This window comes from Pithys albifrons, chromosome 2 (assembly GCF_047495875.1).
Source record: "Pithys albifrons albifrons isolate INPA30051 chromosome 2, PitAlb_v1, whole genome shotgun sequence".
NCBI lineage: Eukaryota > Metazoa > Chordata > Aves > Passeriformes > Thamnophilidae > Pithys > Pithys albifrons.
In genome coordinates, this window is record NC_092459.1 from 65,175,396 (window position 1) to 65,201,173 (window position 25,778).

At 39.3% G+C, this 25,778-nt stretch overlaps 1 protein-coding gene across 5 annotated transcripts in view; it reads right to left on the reverse strand.

Annotated features, from left to right (window-relative positions):
* PLEKHG1 (pleckstrin homology and RhoGEF domain containing G1) overlaps positions 1 to 25,778 on the reverse strand; it is a 175,076-nt gene that overhangs the window by 42,226 nt on the left and 107,072 nt on the right. For 4 of the 5 annotated variants that reach the window (XM_071549324.1, XM_071549327.1, XM_071549328.1 and 1 more), the window contains one exon: positions 5,818 to 6,353. In XM_071549324.1, coding sequence (XP_071405425.1) covers positions 5,818 to 6,353 — 536 coding nt within the window. Of the gene's footprint in view, positions 1 to 5,817; positions 6,354 to 12,904; positions 13,035 to 25,778 lie in introns of those variants that run through there. The other variant, XM_071549329.1, reaches the window with a different exon arrangement.

Sequence of the window (25,778 nt, forward strand, 5' to 3'; positions counted from 1 at the left end):
TCCTCAAATTCACCTATCCTCGGTAGCAACTTTTAGCAATGGTCCTTTGCAAGGTTCAGCTCAGGTTTCACAAGGTTTTAACCCACAAATGCCATTTTCAGGTGCTGACAGTGACATCTGGTTCAGATCTGATCCTCTGAGACAAGAGTAGGGAAAAGATTGTCCCTGTGTCTCAGTGACTCTCTGCAAACCTTACACCATATGGAGAAACATGCTGTGGAATTTCAAAGAATAGACATAAAGGAATACTCCAGAAAGATGGAAAGAACAAAATGGGAACAAAGCTTGGTGAACACCAGAAGATGGAGACTGAATGTAACAGAACTTAAGAACATTAACAATGTGATGAAAATATTGTCAGACTTGCCAAGAGAACTATGGAAAGAGATTGGAGTCTGTAGAGACTAAGAACATGGAAAAGAGAAATACTAAAAAGTGAAAAATCACATCAGGAAATGAGACAGTATGTACTGACAGGAGATGAGGGTGGGATTTATGAAGAGAAGACTTAGCACAGATAGGCAGGAAGATCATAGGCAGAAGACTTTGCAGAGGAGAATGGGACTTTCTCAAATGAGGAGTCTTAAGCATAAAAAGAGGGGGCCAGGGACAAAATATCTGGAAAGGGGATAGGACAAAGACTTTAACTACTCCAGTAGGGATGGTTTGAATTAAAAAAAAAAGAAAAAAAAAAGAAAAAAAAGACATTTGAAATGAAAGGGTAGAGGAACTTATTCACACAAATGAAGTCTCCCAAATTACAGATTGAGTTCAAGATTCCTGAAGCTCAACTTCTGTTTGCATCAAATATTTGTAAAATGCACTGGCAATGTATGCTTCATTCCTCTCTAGAAATTGTACAGATACCAATGATTTTTCACGTAAGTTATTTTACTGATAGGGGATCTTATACCAAGACTGAGGTTTGTGCCGTGAATCTGCATGTTCTCAATGAACTGATATCACTGTGAAGATATTTAATATCAAATGACAAATGCAGGCATTGTAACAGTGCATTTGCATTACTCCTTCATTCTGCAAAGGTAAAACACAAATGTAGATGTCTTTCTAGAGTTACAAGCATTTGCACAAATTAAAAATGTGTGCTTCTGACTGCTGTGAACTGCAAGGGTAAAACACAGTTGCTTTATATATTCTGAGACAGCATTCTATTCATGGGGAAAAAAGTTACTTCAGTTTGTGACTCTAATTGAAGATTATGCCTATTCTAACTACATGACTATTTGAAGAAGTCAGGCTAGGTCCTGAAGAGAAGGTCGGCAAGTTCTGCTCTGGTCAGTACACCTGTCAGAATGACATAAGCAGGAAGCAGAGATATCCGAGTTCTCCTCACAAACTTGCCCAAAACAAGCTTCAAGCTTCATTCATTGAAAACTTTAATTATCCTTAACAGATGATCTGATAAAACATAGTAAATGATGGAAAAGTTCACTCTATCTTTGTTGAAATGCTTGTCTGTGCAAGAGTCACGGCAGTGTGCCTCAAAACAATCATAACTCAACTGTTCTTCCAGGTCATAGACAAAATTGCTGTACTGGTTAGAAAAGCAGTTGGTTTTAATGCATATCCTGGAGCAAAGGGTGCCAAATAGCACCTGTATGGCCTCCTCTCACTTGTCCTAAGACCATTAAATATTTCTTATCAGCAGATTAAAAGAAAGCTGGTGAACCTTAGCTGGTCTCCAGTATCATTTAAAAATTATTTTAGCCGTGTCCCATGAAGTCAATTTCTACTTTTGTCTACCAACTTAGCACTGGTAAGATACTCAAAGGGCAATGGAACTTATGACCAACAGCATTAGGTCAATACAAGCATCCAAAATTATGAAATTCGAAATTGCCCCATTCATCCATAGTGTTTTACTACAGGCATGATAACTGCATGTTCTAAGAATAACAAATTGAAAGGACACTGCCCAAAATACTGTGCTAGGCTAACTCTTACCAAGTTCACTTTTGATATTGTTACTAGTGCCAGGATCCTACAAGCAATTTCACATCATCCATGTTAATGGGTCATTTGTGTACAGCCAGTCATGGGAACCAGTTCCAGGCACACTAAGGACAAGAAGGTAATCATGAACACTCATCAGGGATTCACCAAGGGAAAGCTGGCCAATGTGATAACCTTTTAACTATGAAATGACTGGCTTGGTAGATGAGTGGAAAGTAGTGGATATTGTCTCCCTTGACTTCAGAAAAGCTTTTAACTCCTTAAGATCCTTATACACAAATTGAAGAAGTATGACTTGGATAAGGAGACACTAAGTTTGACTTAAACTGGCTGAACAGACAGGACCTGAGGATGGTGATCACAGGGACAAAATCTAGTTGAAGACCAGTGGCTGGTGGCATACCCTGAGGGCTAATACTGGATTCCATTCTGTTTAATGTATTCATTAATGATCTGGATAGTGGGAAAGAGTGTGGATGTATTAATAAAACGCTATGCAAAACGAACAAAAAAACCCCAACACCCAGCCAGACCCAAAACTAATTAAAAATAAACTTTTCCAGCCTCCAAAACTAAAAAAGAAGCAAACAACCGACCCCCCAGAAAAGCAAATATGTTTGCTTTATACCAAAAATGTAGAGTAGATTCATGGATGTGAGTTTTGACACCCTCTCCGTTCCACCTCTGAAACCTGTTTCAAAGTGCTGGAAACTACAGTGAGAACATATTCTTTCTGAGTATGTTTCCATTGTCTACGGAGAATGTAGCATCAGCAAATCCCCTCTACCAGAGGACAAAAAACAATAGACTAGATCTGCACTGATAGTCCTCAGCTGGAAGTAGAGGGTGATTAAAACAGTGCTTGTTTGTTTCTCTCTTTTTGTTCTTATGTCATCTTGACATCTCTTCAGCTTTTAGCTCTTCCTACACAGGTTGCCCTGCTTCTCTTTCTCCCTCCCTCTGATGATAAAAAAATCCCAAAAAACAAAAACTCAAAAAACCCCCAACACCCTGAAACAAAAAAACCCCATCCTTACTATTTTTAGACTGTGTACATAAGTTTCCAGGGGTCTTGGTGGACAACAAGCTGTCCATGAGCCAGAAGTGTGCCCTTGAAACCAAAAATGCCAATGGTATCCTGGGGGTGCATTAGGAAGAGCATTGCCAGCAAGTGAAGGGAGATGATTCTGCCCCTCAGCCCTAGTGCGGCTGCATTTGGAGTGCTGTGTCCAGTCTGGGCTCTTCAGTACAGGAGGGACACTGAACTTCTGAAGCAAGTCCAGCGGAAGGCTGTGAAGATCATTAGGGAACTGAAACATCTCTTACGATAAAGGGCTGAGAGATTTGGGCCTATTCAGTCCTGACAAGAGGCAACAGAATGAAGTGTCTGAAGGAAAGGTGTCAAAAGGATAGAGCCAGGCTCTTCTCTGTGGCACCAAGCATTAGGGTGAGAGGCAGCAGGCAGAAACTGATGCTCAGGAAGTTCCACCTGAACATGAGAAAGAACTTCTTTACTGTGAGGGTGGCCATGCACTGGAACAGACTGCCCAGAGAGGCTGTGGTATCTCCCTCACTGGAGGTATTCAGGGACGATCTGGACATGTGCTCTAGGATGACCCTGCTTGGGCAGGAAGGTTGGACCAAATGAACATGGGGTTCCTTCCAACATTACCCATTCTGTAATATTCTACTGCAGTCAGCTGCAAACTTGCTAGAGAGCTCCAGTTCCAACCAATCTCATACATTAACTTTCTGCTTCCTGAGTTTTTCCTCATTTCCTTACATTGTTTTCCCTCTAATGATTTTCTCTCTCTCCACTTACCACTGGTTCATTTGCTTATACTTTCTTCCACCAGCTCCCACCTTCATGTATCTCTTCACTTCCCACATACTTCATGGGCAGCAGCTGCCCTTTGACCTCTCTCCAGCTCCCCTTTTCCCATTCTCATCCCATTTCCTAACCAGCTGCCAAATCTGATCCATGTTTATCTGGAAAATGAAGCTGCTTCCCTTCATCTTAGTTTGGCTCAGCACCAGTTATATGCCTGCCAAACTAAATGGCCTTAAGTCACAGAGGCACAGATAATCAAGACCTATAAGGCTATAGTAGTCCTAAACATGTCCGTGGAGTATTCCCAGCCTTCTCACAACCCCCACCCTTGTTTAGGTAAATTACTGCAGCATTGTTAAGGCCACTTGTGGAGAAAAGGATCCTGAGAAACATATGAAATGGGCTCCTCTGTAACGTGCTTCCAGTCACACCTCCTTTCCCTGAAACCAAGTGAAGAACATTCTGCACAGACTGGTTCCCCACTGTCCTTACGATCTGGGAAGCAGCTCTTGGATCCTCAGCACCTACCTAAGAAAAGCCCCACTGCCAACCACTCTGTCTCTCACATAAGCTGTCTAATGCCACACAAAGCTTTCAAGATTCACTATTAGTTGCTGCAGGAAATAGCCTTGGGCACTTCATAGGTTTATAATTCCTCCAATTCTTCCTAATTAGAAGAGCATTTGCCTTATTTACTCTACATCTACTGCAGTGATGCTTAAAGTGTTTTCTAGAAAGCACTTACTGGTCTTCCTACTTGTAAACTAAAAGTCTGCTTCAAGGTTTTAATTATTCTTTTCAGTTTCTCAAGTTGTACATTTTACTGCACAGGAGGATGAGTGAGGACTAAGGTTTCCAAAAGTTTACATGGAAGTCATGCCTACTTGACAACAGTTGAATGTAATGAAACAGCACCAGCCACGGAAACCAATTTAGTCTTGCAGAAAAATCCACCTTTGGGAGAACTTACGGGGATGTGGTACTGGTGTTTAAGCATGGTATGTTTTTGTGTTATCAAAGCCTTTATGTTTTTTCCCTGCATTGCTTGGGGGATCAAGTGGGTTGAAGCTGTGGGTAGGGAGAGTATCTCCACACGATTGATATTTCCTTTTGCAGATAACGTCATACACCTACTTAGAGCTCTAAGTTCTCCAAACTGTGCAGTAAACACATGCCTGCCAAGAAACCCTTCTTCGTGGGCTGAGTACATAGACTACAAACAATAGCCAAGACTTAATTGGCATCTTCAAAATTACAAAAAAACAAGATGCTGATGGCAGAGCCACCAGTACACAAAGAAGGACTCATCCATCCTTTTTCCTTTACTAAAAAGGGGAAATAAAAGGTAGTTAAGTTGGGGATTGGACAAAAACTTCACTGCTGCTAATAAATGTGACACCCATTTATTAGCAACATCACATCAGAATTAGTATTAAAGAAAACAATTCCTTCATATAACAGCCAAACAATAGAATTTTGCAGCAATTAAAAATGACATATTCAATACTACAGGCCAAGGACACAGGAAGAACAAACTGCAGCTGTGAACTGCATGAAAGTGAGGGAGGAAAAGGCAGGAAAGAACTTGTAGGACTAGGACTTGGTGGGAAGGGGGATACAATAATCAATAACTGAGACCCTTCAGATAAAGAATTTAAAGGGGCATTTAAAGTTATCTGCTGTTTGCTACTTGCTGTACATTCTAGAACACAGAGCAATATGCATTCTCTTGTAAATATAAAAAATGTTTAGTTACTCCAAGGAGTTTTCACTCTTTTTCACTAATGCTGCCAATTGTAGGATTTTTTCCCCTGTTATTTCTTCATGGATGCATAGTAACAGCTTAGATTTATCTAATAAAATAAAAACTAGAAGCATATGAAGTTACACTAATTTATAAAGATCAGCAAATGCCAGTGCCATTGTCAGGTTCATCAGTCCTGCTGTGAAATCAAACAATGAAAAAAATGGTATTATAGAACAATTAATACCATCCTAACAAAGACCCCTACCTTGACAATGCTTTTTAGATCCTGCACATACATCCTCTCTGTCTCCAGAATCTCTTGGACAACTCTGTCTACGTAGAGAAGCTTCGGACTGCTGGGCTCTGTGATGAGGGACATTGCACAGTTTTTGCTGGATCCTTTTGGTTCTACTTTCCTTGGCATGCTTGGCCTTCTTTCAAGGCTTTCCTCAGGATCCTCTTGCTCAACAGTGTTTTTTCGTGTCTTGTTGCTGGAAAATCGCCTGGCTGGGACCAGTTCTAGCTTGATGGCACCTGTTTCTTTATCCTGGTTGAACAAACCCAGGTGGCTGTTGGAAACCAAGGTCATTCTGCTTCCAAAGGAGCAGTGGCTGTCCCTGGAGGATGCAGAGGAGGAGGTGGAACTAAAGCTGACAGGACGGTCACTGTCTGACAGATCCATGGTTGTTTTTTCACAGTAGTGGAAAGCTTTGCTCTCCTTGTGCAAATCTTCCCCTTTCGTCTTGGAGTCAAGAGCCTCTGTCACTGCTGGTACAACATCAAGAGGTAAGTGGAAGTCATCTAAACAAACAAGAGAAGAAGTGAGTTTACTGTTGATGCTCCACATAATACAAAAGTTGCCAGCAGATACTTTTATAGCCGTTTGCATAGAAAACTGCCACAACTCTATTTTAACTAAAAGACAACCAGAACAACGTGATTTTGGGGTCACTGTGACTCTAATGCTTTTTAGGTGGTGGAGATCCCCATTGGGGAGGCACCACATTTCCTCCTGCTCACATACTTGTCTCTGGTACATCCTTCTTGTGCCAGAGTGCTAGGCTTGTTGCTAGCACATTACTGCTCAGGCTCAGCACAGGAGTAACCTAGGACTCAAAGATTTTCCCTAAGTTAAAAAAAAACAAACAACTCTGTCGGAAACAGTCTCTGCTATCTCCTAGCTGGACACTGACCATGGCTTGGGAAGTTTGGAAAACTCCATAAACACACAGTGATCCAGAAAGCGTCTTTTGTTTTGAATCCTGTAAGGCCAACAGTCAAACAAAAACTAAAAGCAGTTATCAATTACCCGCTCTGTGGCTTTTACAAAAACACTAAAAGCTGAATGATTTCCCTATGAAAATAATGTAGTTTCTGAAGAAAGCATCCCTGCAGCAAAGAGTACTGCCAAATAATTCAGTTTTCCACTAAGAAAATAAATCATTCTAAAACTGTTCTGCTCCAGCCAGAATATTACCCCCTGCTGAGCTGACCCAAAGCAGATCAGTGCAACAACAAAATAAGATGTCTGTCTTCCTGTTGACATTTCAATTCTGCTTTATCTTCATTGCCAAAATGCCCTGCAGGACACTGTCCACAATGCAATGCAGATTTGTCTCTGGCCAAGTTGTGTGTGATGCAGCATGAGAATCTGCAAAAGCAGCTGAAGGTAAATTCAATACTTCAAGGCTTCATTTCGGTAAGAAGTGTCCACCTAAAAAGTCTTGCCTCACCTTACAAAATTTCACAATGTCTGTTCAGTGAAAAGGGGAAACTTGTGACAATTTAGGAAGACAAGCAAAACTGAAGCTACCCACAGACTGGGTAGCTTAGTCCTTATTTTAGTGCAGTGACAACCTCACTTTTCAAAATCATACCAGCAATTACAGCTCTAGACAACAGTTTCAGTAAAGAAACCATAAAGTTGAAATCAAACCCGCCCAACGTTTAAGGTGGCCCTTCTTGAATTGAGACAGACTTGCTATATGCAATTACAAGCAGATACCTCCCGGACACACAGCTTATGCAACTGTTAGAACAGGGGGAAATTTCATTCAAAGCAGAAAGCAACTCTCCCGTTTTGATTTATTTGGCCTACCTTGAATGCATAAGATTTTATTTGCATGTGAGTAATTAATAGTGCTATTTCAGTGATGATGGTAGTAGCTTTCTGTTAAGGAGAAGTTTTGCTCTCAAGGTGACTCATGGTATTAACACTGAGAGTAATTTGCTCATTAGAAATTGGCCATTAGATTAAAAACCTACTTTGCCACCTCTGTAGTCCTGATTTTACCTTGTAGTCTAAAAATCTATAGCCTTTCTTTGTGCAAGGTTCTAGTTTTGCAGCATAGAAGCATATTTTCTTACCTTTTTTGAATAAACCATATAAAGTACCAATTACAAAATAAAATATAAAGCAATAAACCAGGAAATAAATTAAAATTTAAAAATGTAGTGAAGTTCTCTTGCTTCTAAAGGGGCACAGACAATGATGTTTGCCTTCTTATTGCTTGTGGCAAGAAAGTACAAATTTTTTATAAGAAAGAATGTATTTTTGTTATTGGCTTTGGTTAATTTTTCACATTCAAGTTAGAAAGCACAATGTTGCTGTGCAGATAATTGAAAAATGTCCCCCTTGAAAAATGCACAGGATAAACAGTGTAACAGGGATACCTTACTGCTAACTTACTCCAAGGTATTTACTAAAATTACATGACAAAGAAACACCTGATTAGCCCCATTTAGGATGAAATAAAGGATTCCTGTGAAATTCCATTACCCCACACTTCTTGTTTTACTGATAAGTGGTCTACCTCTCAGATAATAACCTGAAGGCATAAATGTGCAGTATTTGCTTCGCAAACAATGTCAGCCTCGTTAATATAAAAAAAACCCAAAACACAGTGCATGTTAATAACATTGGTATCAGAAAAAATGTTAAAAGTAGTTTTACATAAGATGTATTTGTAGCCAGAAGCACTGGGAGATCTTAACATATTTTAGAGAACCAAAGCAAACAAACCTACTTATTTTCTTGTTTAACAACAATGTCATTTTTATTTTAAAAACAAGAATTAGTTGTAATACTTAAAACGGTCTTGCTCTTTAACACCTGACCTTGGCAAAACCCAGGCACCCACAAACCATGGCTAATTAATTGCATGCAACATGGTTGACTCAAGTTCCTCCATTGTTGATATAAATTCCTATTCCTGTATGCTTCTATATAAATTATACCCAAGTATTTGCTACTTGGTCTGTTTTGTCCTCAAAGCCTGATCCTGACTATTAACTTCAAAAGCTCCTTTTTACTTAATACTTATTCCTTTCCCAGACAGGTATAAATTGGTCATTTGGCTTCTCTATGGAGAGCTTTTGTTAAAATTTTGTCCATTACATCTCTGACCAGCAAAACATGTTCCTCAGGGTCCACTCTTATGGTACGGAAGGCCAATGTTCCTGCAGAGCAGCAGCCAGACACCCAGGCAGCTGGTGCCCCTAGCAAAAAATGCAGGGCATAGGCGACTGTGGATTTCACCATGGCACAGAACCAGGAAACAGCTCCCTTTCCTCAGCGGGCAAGTCCTGTACCAAACACTATGCCGGTGAAAAACAGAGCTTGGGGACACACCCTGGCTGTGCCCAGCTCCCAGCTTCTGCCTCAGGTACAGAATCTGTAAATGTTCCAAGGCTTCACAGGTTTATTTTCAGAAACTCCTCTGAGACTAGGCAGCATTGTACTGGGCACTGGTAAGGTCACACCTTCAAATTCAGTGTTCAGTTTTGGGCCTCTCACTACAAGACATTGAGGTGCTGGAGTGTGTCCAGAGAAGGGCAATGGAGCTGGTGAAGGCTCTGGAGCACAAGTCTTATGAGGAGTGGCTGAGGGAGCTGGGGGTGTCTAGAAAAGGAGGCTCAAGGGAGACCTTATTGCTGTCTACAGCTACCTGAAAGGAAATCGTAGCAAGGTAGCGGTCAATCTCTTCTCCCAAATAACAAGTGACAGGACAAGAGGAAAAAGCCTCAAATTGCTCCAGGGAAATTTTAAATGGGATATTAGGAAAAAATTCTTCAACGAAAGGGCTATCAATTGCTAGAACAGGCTGACCAGGGAAATGGTAGAGTCACCATCCTTGGAAGTATTTAAAAAACATGTAGATGTGGCATTTGGTGACACAGTTTAGAGCTGAACTTGGCATTGTTGGGTGAATGGTTGGATTCAATCACCTTAGAATCAATGGGCTAGAAAATAACCTCTTTGGTTAACCTTCCTGTTAAAATCAGGAAGAGAGTTTTTAGGTGATTTTTATAGTCACAAATGCATCAGAAAAGGCAGCAGCCAAATCAAATTCATTGCCACAGACACATCCCCATCCTCTTTTCTCATCAGGGTCTGCATTTGGCTTTTCAGAGCTCTAGTACAGTTTTACTCTGCAGTTGTACTGCAAAATAACTTTACTCTTGCACCAGCTATGTAAGGTCTGTACCAACAGTCTGCTGAAAAATTTGCAAGTTAATTAATGAGAGTGAGGGGAGAGTAAACAGCCTGTCCCAGGATTGCCCTCTATGAGTCTTAACTGACCCACTGCCTTTGCAAACCCTGTAACTTCTTACAAATTTCTTCTGTCTTTCATACAAACTTACTATAAAAAGCAAGTCATTTGTCCCATATCCTGCAGGACTGATTTACAAGCCTTCTCCCTCCCAGCCCCCAATTTCAGCAGCAGCACCAGTGGGTAGGTGCATTCACCAAAACTCAGGCTACAGTGTGTGTAATTGTAGGCACTCCCACAGCCTACAGAGGCACATGCTCAGAGCAAGTCTTGTATATCCTGACCCATGTCTGGCCTGGTTCACTGCTTTTTTTGTTAGGCTTTCTTTTAGTTACTGAACCTTTTCAAGGATGAACCAAAATAATATTGAGAACTTTTGTCAGCTGTGAATAATGGTATTTAACTCAGTCTGGAGAGGAAAAAAAAGAAATCTTCAATTTGCATACTTTAATTAAGGAATAACAGTAATTACTTGTTAGTTCAGCACTGAAAGAAGGATAATTACTACTTGTCCCTTCTCAGAAGGAAACACGCTCCCCAAACAAGGTCATTTCTTGTTTGTGCCTTCACATTAATGCAGTTAGTCCCTCCCCCTTCCCAGTCCCTGCAAACCTCTCTTCTCCTGCATCACACACACACACGCTGGCATGGCACGACCACAAAGCACTCCCCAGCAAAACCAATGACATGTTTGTATTCTACAGACATGCAAGGGAAAGAAATACCCACGTTTCACCCCAACAGGCAACTCTTATATTAGTTACAACACTGAAGGCACATGCAAAGCAACCATCTTGGCATACCTTATGTTTTCAACGTGTAGTCATAAACAAGCTCTCACCAAAAGTGGATACCCTTCTTCTATCACTTGCCTTTTTTTTAACAAATACCTCTTCCTGTAACTATGTTCATGGTAATGACAAATGACTTTCCATTATCTCTGCAGCTTTAGCTATGCTAGGACATTAGCATACAAGGAGAGATAAAGTTCTTTGTTTTTAAATATAAAATTGACTTAAAGATTCCCCAAGTCTTATCTAAATATAGGTGTTTATTTCTCCAAGTTGTTTACTGCATGTGACATTTTAAGACATACTGCACAACTGAAAACTCACAAGTCATTTTATATTCATGATTAGCATTGTTGGTGCCTTTCTCCTGACATGAAAAAGAGCACCTCAGGTGTTATCTACAGAGTCAACATTACCAGAAACTACAATGTTCACATCCTGTGGAAGTTTAGCTATGAAAAAGCGATGAGACTACAAGAAATATCTTTCCTGTTTTTTTCTTGAGATATTTTCATATTTCAAATAAAGCATTCATAATGTGGATACAATTAAGCAAACTTATCTAGAACAATTTCTACATCCAGTATCAAATTCAAAATGCAACACTGGAATTTAGAAACAAACATAAATTTTCTAGAGATTTATGACTGAGAAAGATTAAATTAAATTACAAGAATCCCAGATGATCTTAAATATACTCCCCATATCCTCTGCTCTGAATATTGTCCAAATGAAGGTCAGCAGACTTTTAATCACTACATTTTGTATATGAACGCATATCAGTCCTAAGACTAACACCCTCTGTGAACAAATTCACATTAGAGAGCTACAGTATTTGCAGGATTACATCTCTAGTCTGGACTGCCATAAACGATACCCTGCCAAGTATTTTAACTGAACTTTGAGGAACAGAAATCCCATTTATTAGAAATCTCACAAAAAGGACAAAAAAGTCACCAACTAATGTGCTTCTGTCTGTCAGATTACTGTCTTCCTGCCCCCACTCCCTGCAATATTTAAAGCAGAACAGCCTCTGTCACAACCAAGCACACTGATATCAAAGAACATTATTGCAAGGAAAAATCCTCTGCGACAGTATCTCACCATGAAGGAATGTCTCTGTCTCCTCGCACCCAGGATGAACAAGTCCTCTCTATTTTTCCAATCCTCTCCAAAGAACCCACGACCTACCTGTGCGGCAGAGGAGAGGCGCGGACTGACTTCAGCTGTTCCCGAATTAGCTCACTGGGCACTCAGGTAAAATGAGAAGCTCTTACTAGTCTGTACAGCTCCTTCGCCAGAAAGATTGCATGAGTCAGCTTTTATCTATCAAAACCCTAAACACAAAGGCTTTACAGAAACCTGATTCACAACTTTCTCACCGCCTTTTTCCCAGCACACCGAAAGTCTTCGGCATCACTAAGAGCTTTAAATGAAACATGACATCATGCAATTCAGGGACAGGACAATGGGCATCACTGTGGGTAACTTTAAAATGCACAGTTCACTGAGTAACACCCACTAACTTCCATTTTTTCCAGGCACAACACTGTGAAAACATCAAATAGAGCTCCCACTTCCACAACATTTATTGCACATTGCTCCTTATTTGCAGACAATATTGACACGCATGTAAAACAAATAAATCACCTGCTGGTATTGTGAAATTTCTGTGTTTATGGTAAAAACTCCCATGAACTTGCAATGTAATAGGATGATCCTCAGCAACAGAATCATTCTGGATCTTATTCTGTCCTAACATAACTAGAAACAGGCTTTTGCAGAGTGCTTGCAAATTTTCAGTGTTTGGTATTTTTTAAGAGCAAGAGGAAAGACCTTCAGAAAAAATGTGAAAACCAAACCATCAAGTGCTGTGTGCTAAATCCCAATGAAGAAAAGTAAAAAGGAAAAATGAAAAAAAGAAAAAAAGAAAAAGAGAGAGGACACAGTGAGAGGAGAAAAGATGAAGAACAGAGAAAAGGAGAAAAGGATATAGACTGGTGCTAACCGGTGAGAAAGCTGATGTCTTCTTGACCTATGGAGGGGGTGGTGGCATTTCTATCTTGGAGCTGGGAGGCAAAAGAAGTCAGAAGAGCTTCCAACTGCTGCCAACACTTTCCAGGTGTGTTCTCACAGCTGCGCACTTTAATCTAACCTGCAAAGAGACACTCTATCTTTAAAATTATACTTGAAATTCACTACCTCTATTCTTGCACATAACATGGCCTTGGCTTCATTCAGAGTTTTCCTAAAGAGCACAGTCCTTAATGCCTTTCAGCAGGAAACTGGAGGTAGAGAAGGAAGTGAAGCCAGCTTTGAGATCATTTGCAAAGGTCTGAAACACTTTGATCTGAACGTTGGGGCACTTGGGGTGAAAGTCCTTTTTACCCAGGCTAAAAGATCAGGTGTTTACTGCCTATTGCCACACTGACACATCTCAGACCATTGAGACATGCTCTCTCTTGCATGTATTCTCCTATAGTTTTTAAGGATTTTTTAGTACTTACATACTTACATTAAAAGATCTTTTTGCAAGATCTGTGCAAAATACTTTAGACAGAGCTACCTCATATCTGTAAGTCCTGGACATGTTCACAGGCACAGAATGGCCAACACTGGTCCAAAAGTTCTCAGTACATACACAGTCAAGCGCCCAGGTACTCAAATCAATTGCATGTAGCCAGTTTGCCATATATTTGCTATGCTCCACATTCATACATATTACTGTCAGGAACTAATGACCTCTAGACTTCTTCCTCACACCCTGTGCCCACATTGCCCACACAGTTTTTATCACTTCTAAATCAGGTTTTAACTAACTCCTGAACAGACCTCTAGAGCATCAACCAGCCATAAAGCACTGCTTGGTCACTTCTGTGAAGTCCTATGACATGCACATAATACCAGCAAGCTTCATAATTTAGCAATTGCAAACCTCCTGAACTCTGAAGGCTCAGTGACCATGTTCCACATCTCTTTCAGCAGGCTAGGTAAAAGCAGGGGCTGCAGCAATGCAGCAAGAGCTTCAGCCACTGGGCTGAACTGGCACAGTGAGCTCTCCTGAGCGTTACTGCAGGTAGAGGGAAGAGGGAAACAGAGCTGAGGTCCTTACTTCTCTCTGCCTTGCTCTTTCATCTCTGCATACCCACATCTGACCTTAGCACTCCCTTCCATTCCTGTGTAAAGACAGCAGAAGTTCTCCTCGTACAGAGGGATTTCCCCAGGAAGAACACCTCACCCTCCATCACTTTAAACATGCGTATGACTGAGAGCTATCAGTGCAGAAGACTGGAAACTGAAAAGTCTTCTGGTTTTACTAATGTGCATCATAAATGAAACACTACATAGATGTGCCAGAAAAATAATGAGTTGGCCCCTCTTTTCATTTTGTAGCATTTCATATATTCTGTTTATTTGCATTCTATCCATATATCCCATCTCCTGCTCCTTCCTGTTGTACGCACAGTGGCATAAGACTGCATTTTTAGTGTATCAGGTTTAAGATTTGAGAAGGGTGACCTGTTTTTATATTGGAACAAGGCTTTGATTTTTTTAAACTTGAACATAAGTGACATTTATAGAGGTTAAGAATTATGTTATTCTGTAGTTCCCAACAGGCTAAGGATTTACTGAAGAAATAAGTTTTATTCTCAGCAAAATTAAAAAACCTCAAACCCTATAACTCAACCACAAGGTACATTCAGGCTAAAGGACACACTGACATCTTCCCTGGAAGTGCAATGTAATGTATTAATAACTCTCTGCAATGCAGTAGCTATTTAATCTGTATACAGTACTGCAGAGACACCTAACAAAAGGAACAAGCCATCACATGCTGCTGATATACTGCAACACAAATAAAGCATGTGGATCCAGTGCTCCATTTATGGGCCTTTTAAAAGAATTGTTTCTCATCTTTAGGTGATTTTTGAAGGTTTGCTTCTTTCCTCTGCAAAAAACCCCAAACACAACAAACAAACAAACAAACAAAAACACAACCCAAAAGTACAGTTCTAATCTTTTCTAAATCAGAGCAAATGAAAATTTAGTGAATACTTGTAGATTTGAATGCGTATGGAGGAGTAATACTCTAGATGACAAAGAGAAGTAACACCCAAAAGACAAACAAAGCTTTTACATCCTTTTCTGCCCATACTGGCATTTAGTGAAGAAGCATAAACAGTTAGTGTTCACCATGATGTTATGTGAATGTTTTAGTACTTTTACACTCAAGTTTTAGTGCTGGAATGAAAATCCACACAGCTCTTTCCACCCAGCACCACACAGGATCAGGCCTTGCTGCTGGCACATTACTATTTGTCTTTGCATGCTACACTATAGCACTGTAACAGTTCTTGGACATCACATCTGGTTTCTACTTCTTCATGTTCTAATCTACTGCTCTAACAAAGGTCTTGTTATGCCAATATAACACATGCGACTGCTTTCAACTTCATCTAAACCATCTCAAGTTGCTGCTGAAGTCTAAAACCTTCCAAAGCCCACTGCAGAACAAGCACTTGAGAAGTTTTGGTCAGGCAGCCCCATCATGGCACACAACACTTGTTGCTTTATCAAGAACATTGGGAGGTTTTTAAGATTAAAAAGCATTAATTGTCTCTGACTGTAAAGTCATATTCACCCTTTAGAGAGTGATATACAGTTTCAGTAGAAGGAAACATGGTATCCAGGAATCATTCTTGGTAGTTACAGTGAAAACTTCATCCTGTGACCCTAAAGAAGGCATCTTTGTACAACTCACCACTTTCAATTTAACAAGAACTTGTAACTACAGTGTCTAGCACAAACAAGATTAGCTCTTTTAAACTCATTTTAACAGTCATGTTTGCTTCTGCCACTTAATTTTTTGACTTCCAAATCTTTCCAATGAAAATTCTGGCCGAAACAAAAGACATTTTGTAAAACCCAGTTCCCTGAAATAGCTAACACTGTTAGATGCCAAATAGAAGTGAGTTTCAGAAGCTTTAAATAATTGATGTTTTTCTTTAAGTACAACTAAATGATCTCTCCCATTTAATTTTGAACTGAAGACACTTACTGGAACCTCCTCTGCACCTTAGGAAGTTTAGCAACTAGATTTTTGAAGCAGAACTGAAATAGTAGCAGCAGACTCCTCCTAACAGATGTTCACATTTCCAATAAAAGTTTCTTCTGTGTTTCTTCTCTTGAACAAAAATTATAAGCTGTAGAAAGCAGTATTCATGTTTAAAACTTGTGGAGAAGAATCCTTAAATTCCACTCATTTTGGAACTAAGACATATTGATGGTCTGTCTCCACCACAGACTGGCTCTGGCATTTCAAATCATTACTTGTTTTCTTATGCTCATCCACCTACAAGGGAACATTAGGTCTTATTTTTAAGACGACATTACAACAGTAAGCTAATAGCTCTTTCAAAACCCCAGTTCAATAGGAACGTATTCAATGACAGTTAAAGGCTTCTGGATTTAATAAATGACTGTGACCAATTTTTACAGCATAAAATAATCAGTATATTGAAAACTCACAACTCTTTAAATGAAAATAAATAAGAAGAAAACAAGCAGGTGTACAAGTCCAAAGGAGTACAACATACCCCATGTCTTCTCACTATATTGTTTCTATAGCTTAGTAGGGCATTTTACATAAATAAGGTCAAGAAGACTAATACTGCCAAATGGCAACAAAATAACTGGTCACAGCAGAAAAATCAAAAGGTGTCTTATTGCTGCTGCATACAACAGATCTTTAAAAATGCAGTCCCCAAATCTTCATTTGTTTTTTTCTACTGATGGCCCTATCAGATCTGGACTGCTGTTTACCTTGATTTGGTCCTTCTTAATGGCCCTTTGGAGCATGGAGGGAACATCTGTATTTTTAAAGTATAGGCATCATGTTTTGTGCCTTTCCTCTTTAATGTCCTTAACTTGTTGCAATACAGAGAAAATACAGTGCCACAAGACACTGAAATTTCCCTTCCTTGTTATTCCCCTCCCTCCCTTATCATTAAGCTTTCAGGCATGTCTGTGAAAGCCACTCAAATAGATCCATGTTTGTGATGAAGAAGTGGCTTCACATTGCTTTCAGAGTTGGTTTAAGGTCCTTCTGCACCATGTGCGATACTTCCAACTACTTCTTTTGCTGTTATTTCATGAAGATAAACCATTGAAAACAAAATTCCTATCTCAAACAATACTTTCCTTAGAGTTTTTTTATGCAAGAAGCAAAGCATGAATTGAGATTGATATCTCTGCAGGGTCAGTGTACAGAGCAGTACAGGCTCTGTACCCATATAGAGATGGTGTTAATGCCTATAACATTTATTGACATATCAGTATTCAAGATTAACAGTGTCAAGAGTCACACTTCAGAAGCCACAAAGCAGGAAGCAAACAGAAGCCTAGACTTGGTTACAGTGAACATTTGGTGTGTAATTCACAGCAACTGACTTACTGAGTCATAAGGCTTTCTCTATACTTTCTTATCAGAGCAATAAAATGCTTAATTTGAAGCAGACAGTAATTTTATTAAAGCTATACATATATTGCAAAGTTCCTATGCCTTCTTTACCAACAGCTTCAGAAAAATAATCCTATGAACTTAAAAGTATTAAAATTCTCTAGCATTCCTATTCAGAGGTATTTTAATTGAATTTTGTAAACATGTAACACCATACAAAGAAAGTCAGTTAAAAAATCTGACCATTGGATTTATAATTCATTTTTTTATAGATCTGGAGGGAGAAAACCCTGACAAATACAAACAAGAGAGAAACACGAAACATCATTCTTCAAAATGTACCACTATGTGTTTTACCAACATAGCCAAATTTAAAAAAAAAAAAATCATGAAAAGACATCAGATAACTGTCTGCTACAATCCTTCTGCTTTTCTGACTTTTATAGTCAACACAATATTACTTCTCTTTTGGAGCCTTCAGACACTTCTACATTGGGCAGTTTTCAGAGTCCTTGAAAACTATAATAAACAACATCTAAAGCCGTCCATGTGGCCCAAACACTGCTGCTATTCAGTAAACAACTCAGATGAGCCTCCTCAATGTTTAGATCAGAGAGAGGGAAAACAGAAACTTAGACTCCTATGTAAATCCTCTTAATACAGCTAAAGGAGTAATTTTTCTCAGGTTTCTCCTTTGTGCTGCATCTTTCTTCCAGATAGGGACATTCAATAGCACCATTTTCCTTGTTTGGGTTTTCCACTTGCTTGTTTTCTATGAGAAAGGAGTAGCAAATCCTTCTTTCTTTAAATATTGGAGCTGGAATCCAAATCAAATTCTCAAATCTAAACACACAGCCTGGATCTGGAGAAACTTGGCAACAAAGATCAATTTTGTGGTCTAAAATGAGTGAGTGTGGGGGCTGAGGATATATTAACTCTGTGATGGAACTGCAGGGTTTTCCCAACAAGCCATACTAAAAAACCAATTCCTTTTGTTGTTCCTGTTTACAAAGAGAACATCAAAGCTTTCTCAAGTCCATACCCTATACACATGGGAACTTACAAGATAATTCATTTAAGAGCCATTCTCATGACTTGCCCAGTCCCAGTTTAAAAACCTCACACAGTAAAACATTTATTTTATTTTAATTTAGATCATCAAGCTGTAAATCCTCAATGAAATAACTTCTGTTGTGTCCATGCTTTTCCTTAAATTCAAATGTCACTTTCTAACTCCCCTTAGGGAAAGCTTTCACTTAACATTCAACCATGAAACTCATCATGAAGGAAAAAATCCTTCCCCCTCTCTTGTCTTCTCCCACAGGCACACTGCTGAGCTGTAAATCCCTGCAGGGACTCGCCACATACAAGCATGAAGCTAGTAGAGCAAAGGAGCCGGGAGGAATGGCTAACTGCCCCCAGGCTTCTTCCAACCCTCTTACAAGGAGGCCACAAGCTGAAAATCAGTTTCCCTCGGTCTGCCCTGACATCCCAAGGGCTTCGACACTTTTCACAGCTAAACAATGCTGTGCATTCACTATTGAGCCCTGAGGCGCAGAGACACACCGAGAGGCCACTACATTCGTATTATTCAACTACGTTCAGCCTGTTACCACAGCTATTAACTGGCGTGCTCACTTTTCAAATCCTCATCTCTTTGGAAACCCTGACTACCATTATTTTATTACAAAGAGGCACAGGTTAAAAGAAGTTTAGCTGGGCAATTCCCTACCCTTCCCTTTGGCATTATCTGTAATGTATCACAGATAATGCCTCACATAGGCAGAATTTCAGTAAGAACCTTGTACTTTTACAGTTACATAGAAATTCTGTCACTATTGAAGTGTTTCATTAACAAAGATTTTAGCAAAAGATTTGTGATTTTTTGTGTAATTAAATTAGTAAGAGAATGAAAACAGATGTCCAGCCGTAAAAATTTAGTAAGATACTTGAACTGAATCAGCTTGCAAATAATTTCATTAACTGTATTCAGCAAAGCAAAAGGATGGAGGGTTTACTAATTTTTTTCTTCCTTTGCATTAATTTCTATATACAGACAAGGATGAAATCAGCTACCCTTATTTTTGCATCCAAACCCATGTATCTCTGAATACAATAGGCCATAAGAGTGGCAATATTCTTCCCCAGGCCAAGTAACATGAGAGTAAAAGTGGTCCATTTTGCAATTGATCAGCATCAATTAACAGAGCACCAAAAGATATTAAAATTACCACTTCAATGATTTTTCAGTTAATACATGTTCTTTATACTGTACAACTAAAGGACTTGAAACACTTTAAACCTTCAAACTATGCACAGATCCTGCCAATTATAAATTTATTCCAAAATATTTTTAAGGTTAGAAAAACAATCTGGGAAAAACATTCTCCTTTTGATGAAATTAGATCAAAATTATTTTAAAACAATGACAAGGGCATCTAGCGCTGAATGCTTGAACAATATTATAGCAAGAATAGTCAAACTGACTGTGCTCATATTGCTGCCTTTTACATGGCAATTGCTGTAGCTGATCTTGACTCAGAACAATTTAGCATCAAAAACTGAAAGAGCTCCACATCTGAACTGTGACATGCATGTGTATGTTGATGGACAGAAGAGAAGCTGCCAATGGTAAGAGATCTTCAGTGGCAAAATTACCAGACACTGGTAAAATGCATCTCCCAAGAAGCACAGCACAGATTCCCTGGAATTATCAAGAAGAGGGTTCAACATCAGTAATCCTCTTTGCCCTTTAAGGTGCAATAATATAAAGTAACTTTTAGGACTCAATGAACAGCATTGACACAGTGTTTCTCACTTAGTAGAAGATTGTACAAACTCTAATTCAGTTTGGTCACTACACTTAAAATATGCTGATATATGTTATATATGTGTTTTATTCCTGTGGTGTAATGATGAGCACTCCAGACTCTGATCACAAGGTCGTGAGTTTGAGTCTCAGTGGAGACCGGACCGGGCAGTTCAATGCCTCCCTGCCATCCGATTCTGTCACATCTCGGATGCTCAGCAGGGTCAGCCCTGGTTAGTACCGGGTGCTGTAGACAGTCCTGAGGACTTCACTGTCACTGTCCAAGCTCACTCAGCTGTCCATGGCAGATGGACCTCAGGACTGAAACGGTGGGGCCAGTTCTGTGCACACTGTGCCTCACCTAAAAATCCACTGCTCAGGCTCGAAGGGCACATCCCCACATGGGGAGAGCCCTTCCCAAATCTTCGTTCACGAAGTTTGGCCATACACTCATACCTAGGGAAAAAGTTATTTTCTGTATTCAATATTCAAGAAAAAGTCCTGATGCTGCTGATGACTTGTTGATAACATATTTGCATCTGTCAAAAACTCTACAAAGGAAAATTACTGCACAGGAATGTGAGAGGATGAAAGCCTAGGAAAGCAAGAATGAAATGCCTAGCCACTCTATACTCGTAACCAGTCACCACTGCTAATTTAAAAGGTTTTGAGTTGTGGTCTTCCATTTTATCAATTTTCTTAGCAGTAATTCAATAACATTGACATACAGGCATGGGAGCAAAATAAGCATTATAGAAATTTGTTAGATTTGTTAGTGGGGGGACCATAAGGTTTTTTGTTATCAGGTTCCATATACTCTGAAAAGGATAGTTCAAACTCCAAGTCCCACTATGTCAGCACTATCTCTCACATCCAGAGGTGGCAAGAAGCATATTTAAGATAAAAGACCTGATAATCACCATTAGCAAACAGGAAAACAATTATGCGATATGCACTGAGTGTGTTATATTGGAGCCCACCGTTTTTCCCCTTTATTGACATTCCTCTCTCTTATGTTTGCTTTTCTCTTTTCAAACTAACATAACTGGTCTAGGAACGTATCGCTGATACTGGTGGTTCTGCTTTGAGCCTGTAATATTACTCTGCACATAGTGATGTAGCTAGGAATCCCTCCTTAGCACTCCCACTCGCCCCTTTCATTTGTCCCCTTTGTAACAGATATGAATGGGTGTGAGAAGTGAGAGCTTATACTAGCCTTAAATAAAGGTAATTCACTACCTAACTCCATATTCTCACCTGAAATAGATTCAGTTTAGGAGGACAAACAAAAAAGAAAAGAAAAAACCCCACCTTTAGACCTGCTGAAGTTGAACAGAAGGGATGTGCACAGGGCATGTCAAGGTTTTCAGATTTCCAAAGTGCTTAGCCATTGACTTTTTCCATATGAGTTTTAAGGAAACATTTATTGTATTTAAATCAGAAGCTAGAATAGCTGCCCTGCTAATATGAAAAAAAAATCATACCTCTCATTAGTAACTAGTTATCATTAGCCCAAGAGAATAATTTTACCCACTTAAAAGACAAGCTGTTCTTGTCAGCATAGCCCAGAGGTGATGCTCCAGTTTTTGCCAGCATCCCTGAGCTAGGGCACATTTGGCTCTCCTTCACCATAGATGGCCAGTCTCATGGCAACAGACGCCTCAGTTAATGCATCTGTAGGGTCCAGAACAGGATTACACCCATTCAGATAGTTTTGCAGCTGTGGGTAGACCCTTAACTGTTCCCAAGTTTAGTGTAGAAGCCATCTCATATGTCTTTATGACATGTAACCACTGTGGTGGTCTTGGGCACTGCAACACATTTAGATACATTTTTAAATTACATAAGGAGAGGAAATGAAAAATCTTTCCACTTTATGCATATATTTATGAATAATATATATAATAATAATACTACAACTCATTTTGAGAAAGAAGGACAAAACTTGACCTGTTCTCACTATTATAATCCTTTACTTTTACTGGAAAAATACAGACAAGGTTAAGTAGTTTTGATATAATGTTTTCCAAGTGTGATAAAAGTAGGACTGATATCAAGTTGCCAAAGCCTGAAGGTTTGATGGATGTAATACTGAGTCAGAAGACAGATAGAACTACTTCTTTCTTCAGCACCTGAAGAAAGGACTTGGAACACTCCTGAGCCTGCGGTCAAAGACAATGTGTCATCAGAAAACACTCAGTGTGCAGATCTTGTAAATCAATTCCTCTCTGAACGCTTTAAACTCCTGCATTTCCCTGCTTGTTACAATGATAAGGACATTTTAGGAACTTTCCGAAGGGGGTCCATGGCCTTTACTTTTCAGATCTGTCTCACTTGCCACACTCAACTTTGCTTAGCCTGCTTTTACAGTGAAGAATCAGTGTTTTGATCAATTGCAATTCAATTTCACAGCCGTATGTCCAAGAGACGCAAATAAAACTTTTAAGAATTCACCTTTTATTACACCACATGAAAATTCAACATGCAATCCCATAAAGGAAGAGAAGGGTCTCTTTCCTGGTGTGCAAAACTCTTATTTAAGCATACTCCCCAATCATTGCATTAGGCTCAGTTTACACTCTGGTCATAACAAGAGATGTTTCCCTCTGTAGTTGTTACTCTATACTTCAATTCTCCACCACAAACAGCCGGTCTTGTAAAAACAGATATGTCAAAAGGTTAAGAAAGGAACAAATAGATTTTCTCCAGCTGTAGAAAACACAAACTCAACCCTTCAGAACACAGGAGAAAAGTATTACTAAACCAAATGTTTGGTACTGATTCAAAATCGAAATAAAGGAGTGAGTTAAAATAATCTAGCAAAAAAGTAAGCAATTGCTCAAAGAAATACTTTCAGTTTGGGAAACTAGATGATCTCTAAATAGGAAGAAAAGCTTCTTAACAGATACATGATCTGGTGTATACATTATGAATACAAAGCAAAATCCATTATATTGAACACCCAGTGTAAGTAAGCATTATTGAAATAGTAACAAGAGTATATTGGTAATAATCATGTTTCAGCATAAAAGTTGTTCTGCAGGGACTGAAAATATTTCATAAATATCACATATTCATCTATTACAGAGGTTGTATCAAATTTGTAATGCTCCTAAATATTTGATACTGTGCTTTCAACATTTGGCTTTCATGAAGGATGCAAGATGATGTGTATTTTTACTGCTGCTTACAGCCTTGAAATCCAAACAAGACTTAAACAGAAAGTTACCTTCTTTTGCAGGGTGGGGAAAGGGATTTCCTAAGGCCTTTCTTTTCTCCTCTTTCCTCCCCACCCTCCAGTAAATGAAATTAAAGGTCAGCAAGTATTCAGTGCAGTGGAAAGCCCCAGGCTACAAAAATAAATGGATTTAAAAAGCTATCCAAGATTACAGTAACTGGACATGTACTCCCTAGACCATTCCCAAACATCAGACATGGTTGTGGAAATACACTAAGTATCCTAACATTATTAGCAAACATGACTAAAGTATATTCATATGCATTGCAAAAAACTCCACATCATACACTGGCAAAACATATCTCCCCAAAGTTGTGTTCTTGTCATTCAAGAGATTAATTCCTGAAGGAAACAATATTGTAACACATTTTCCATCTGCTGTTTTTCTCTCTTTAGTCTAAAGGCCCAGGAAAAATGTATCTTAAAAAATGGTCTTAATAAATATTCTTTAAATATTTTCTTACTCCTTTTGGCAGGCTATAAAAAATAATTATCTACTTTATATGCTAATTAAAATCCTTCCAAGAGGATTAAATGGTACTATAAGGATACAATCAACAGTGAGAAAAATATGATCTTAATTTTCAGCTCAGTTTGGTCTCAGACCACTTGGAGTGAGTTTAAATCCCTGTTAAGCCCATTCCTGGGCTTACCTCTCTCCTGTGGCTCCAGAGCACATTCTTTCAAGCCCCATTAGTGCTCACCACACCAGCAATGGTCCTGAGGGCATCCACCTCCATTTTTACCTGCATCAGGCTTCTGCTCAAGCTGGGCAGCTGCATGACTGTTCCTGGCAGAGTGAGGGAGTACATGGCCCAGGGGCTACAGGAGGAAGAGGGTCAACCCCTCTGTCACTGAATAGAAGTGCCTGGAAACCTCTGAAAGAACAAAAGTACCTGCACTCTGGAGCTGCACAAACCACCAGGCTGAGATGCCCCTTCCCAAGGACCAGAAAATTGGTTTTTGCAAGTTCAACCAGAATACATGCCCATGCCTTTATCTATCAAAGGACCTTTGGGGAGGTGCTGTGGGTTATTAAAAAGCATAAGAACCTGATGACAGACAGGCAGACTGACAGACCATATCCTCTTTATATCTTCATTTAAATATAAACGTTATCTTCAGGCACGCAGTCTCACTGATCAAAATGAAATTATGAAATTATGAAATCTAACAACACGTGCTTATGTGTGTGTGCAGAAATTTATACACAACACATTAGTTTCTGGATAGATATTGCTTCATATCAGTGGATTCAAACAAAACCAAGTTGCAGTAAGCCTCAGTGACTTCAGATGTACATTTTGGGAATTTTTATCTCCTGTTAGACCAGCACCCTTAGGCAGTGTATTCTCTATCTTTCTTCTCACATTCTTCCACAAGAAGAATTATAATTCACTTCAATCCATCTTCTGTAGAGCACCTGCATGGAGGCCAGGACACACAAGTGACTTATTTTGAACCATAGAAAGCAAAGTATTGAACTTGGTTATCCCTGAAAGCCAGTAAGCTAAAGGGAGAATGCTTCTGCCAAGTTTTTAGTAAAATTATTCAATAACCCTTTTTCTATAGCTAGCAATTTTTAGAGAGAAAATATCTTCCAATCCCAAAATGAAAGTAGAATGGTGTGTGAGACTATGATCTGCTTAATCTTTAACTGAAGATGACAACTACTTATGCTTTCACATGTGTCTGTGCAACACACTTCCATAAATCAATCTCTAGAGATAAAACAACATTAAGAGGGATAGGAATAGGGTATTATACAGGCACCAAAATAAAAGAGACTGCACTTCTGTGATTAAGGTATAAATACACCATGAAACATCTCTTAAACACTCAAACACTGCAGTTACTCTCTATATCATCTGTTTCTTTTCCCCCATCTCAAAGAGGAATGGCAAATGAAATACCCAGAAATAACATATTTAGTGTTGTAACAAAGCTTTTCATTCATATACAGCCATCTCAGCCCATACAAAATGCGATTACGAAGACAATCAAAACAGCTCTGCAGCATTTAACATTTGTCACTCAGGTAGTGAATTAAAGACATTTGGGTACATGACTGAGGTAACAGAACACATGCATATAGAGATGAACAAGCTTCAATGGCCAAAGAGGCTGATCGTCCCAGCAATGCTCGACTCAATGACCACTTCAGGAAAGCCTCTCCTCTGAATATCTTTGGTATGAAAATACAGGGTGTCAGTATTCACAATTTTTCTTGCTACTTTGTTTTTGGAAGTTAAGTTACCGTTAAAGGTTCAAAGAAAGAAAGGTGGTGGAGGGGGGAGTGGTCCTTCAGGGAATTTTTATCTACCAACACAAAGGTTTTGGGAATTGAAGTGCCAGGACCAAGAACAAAAGAGTGG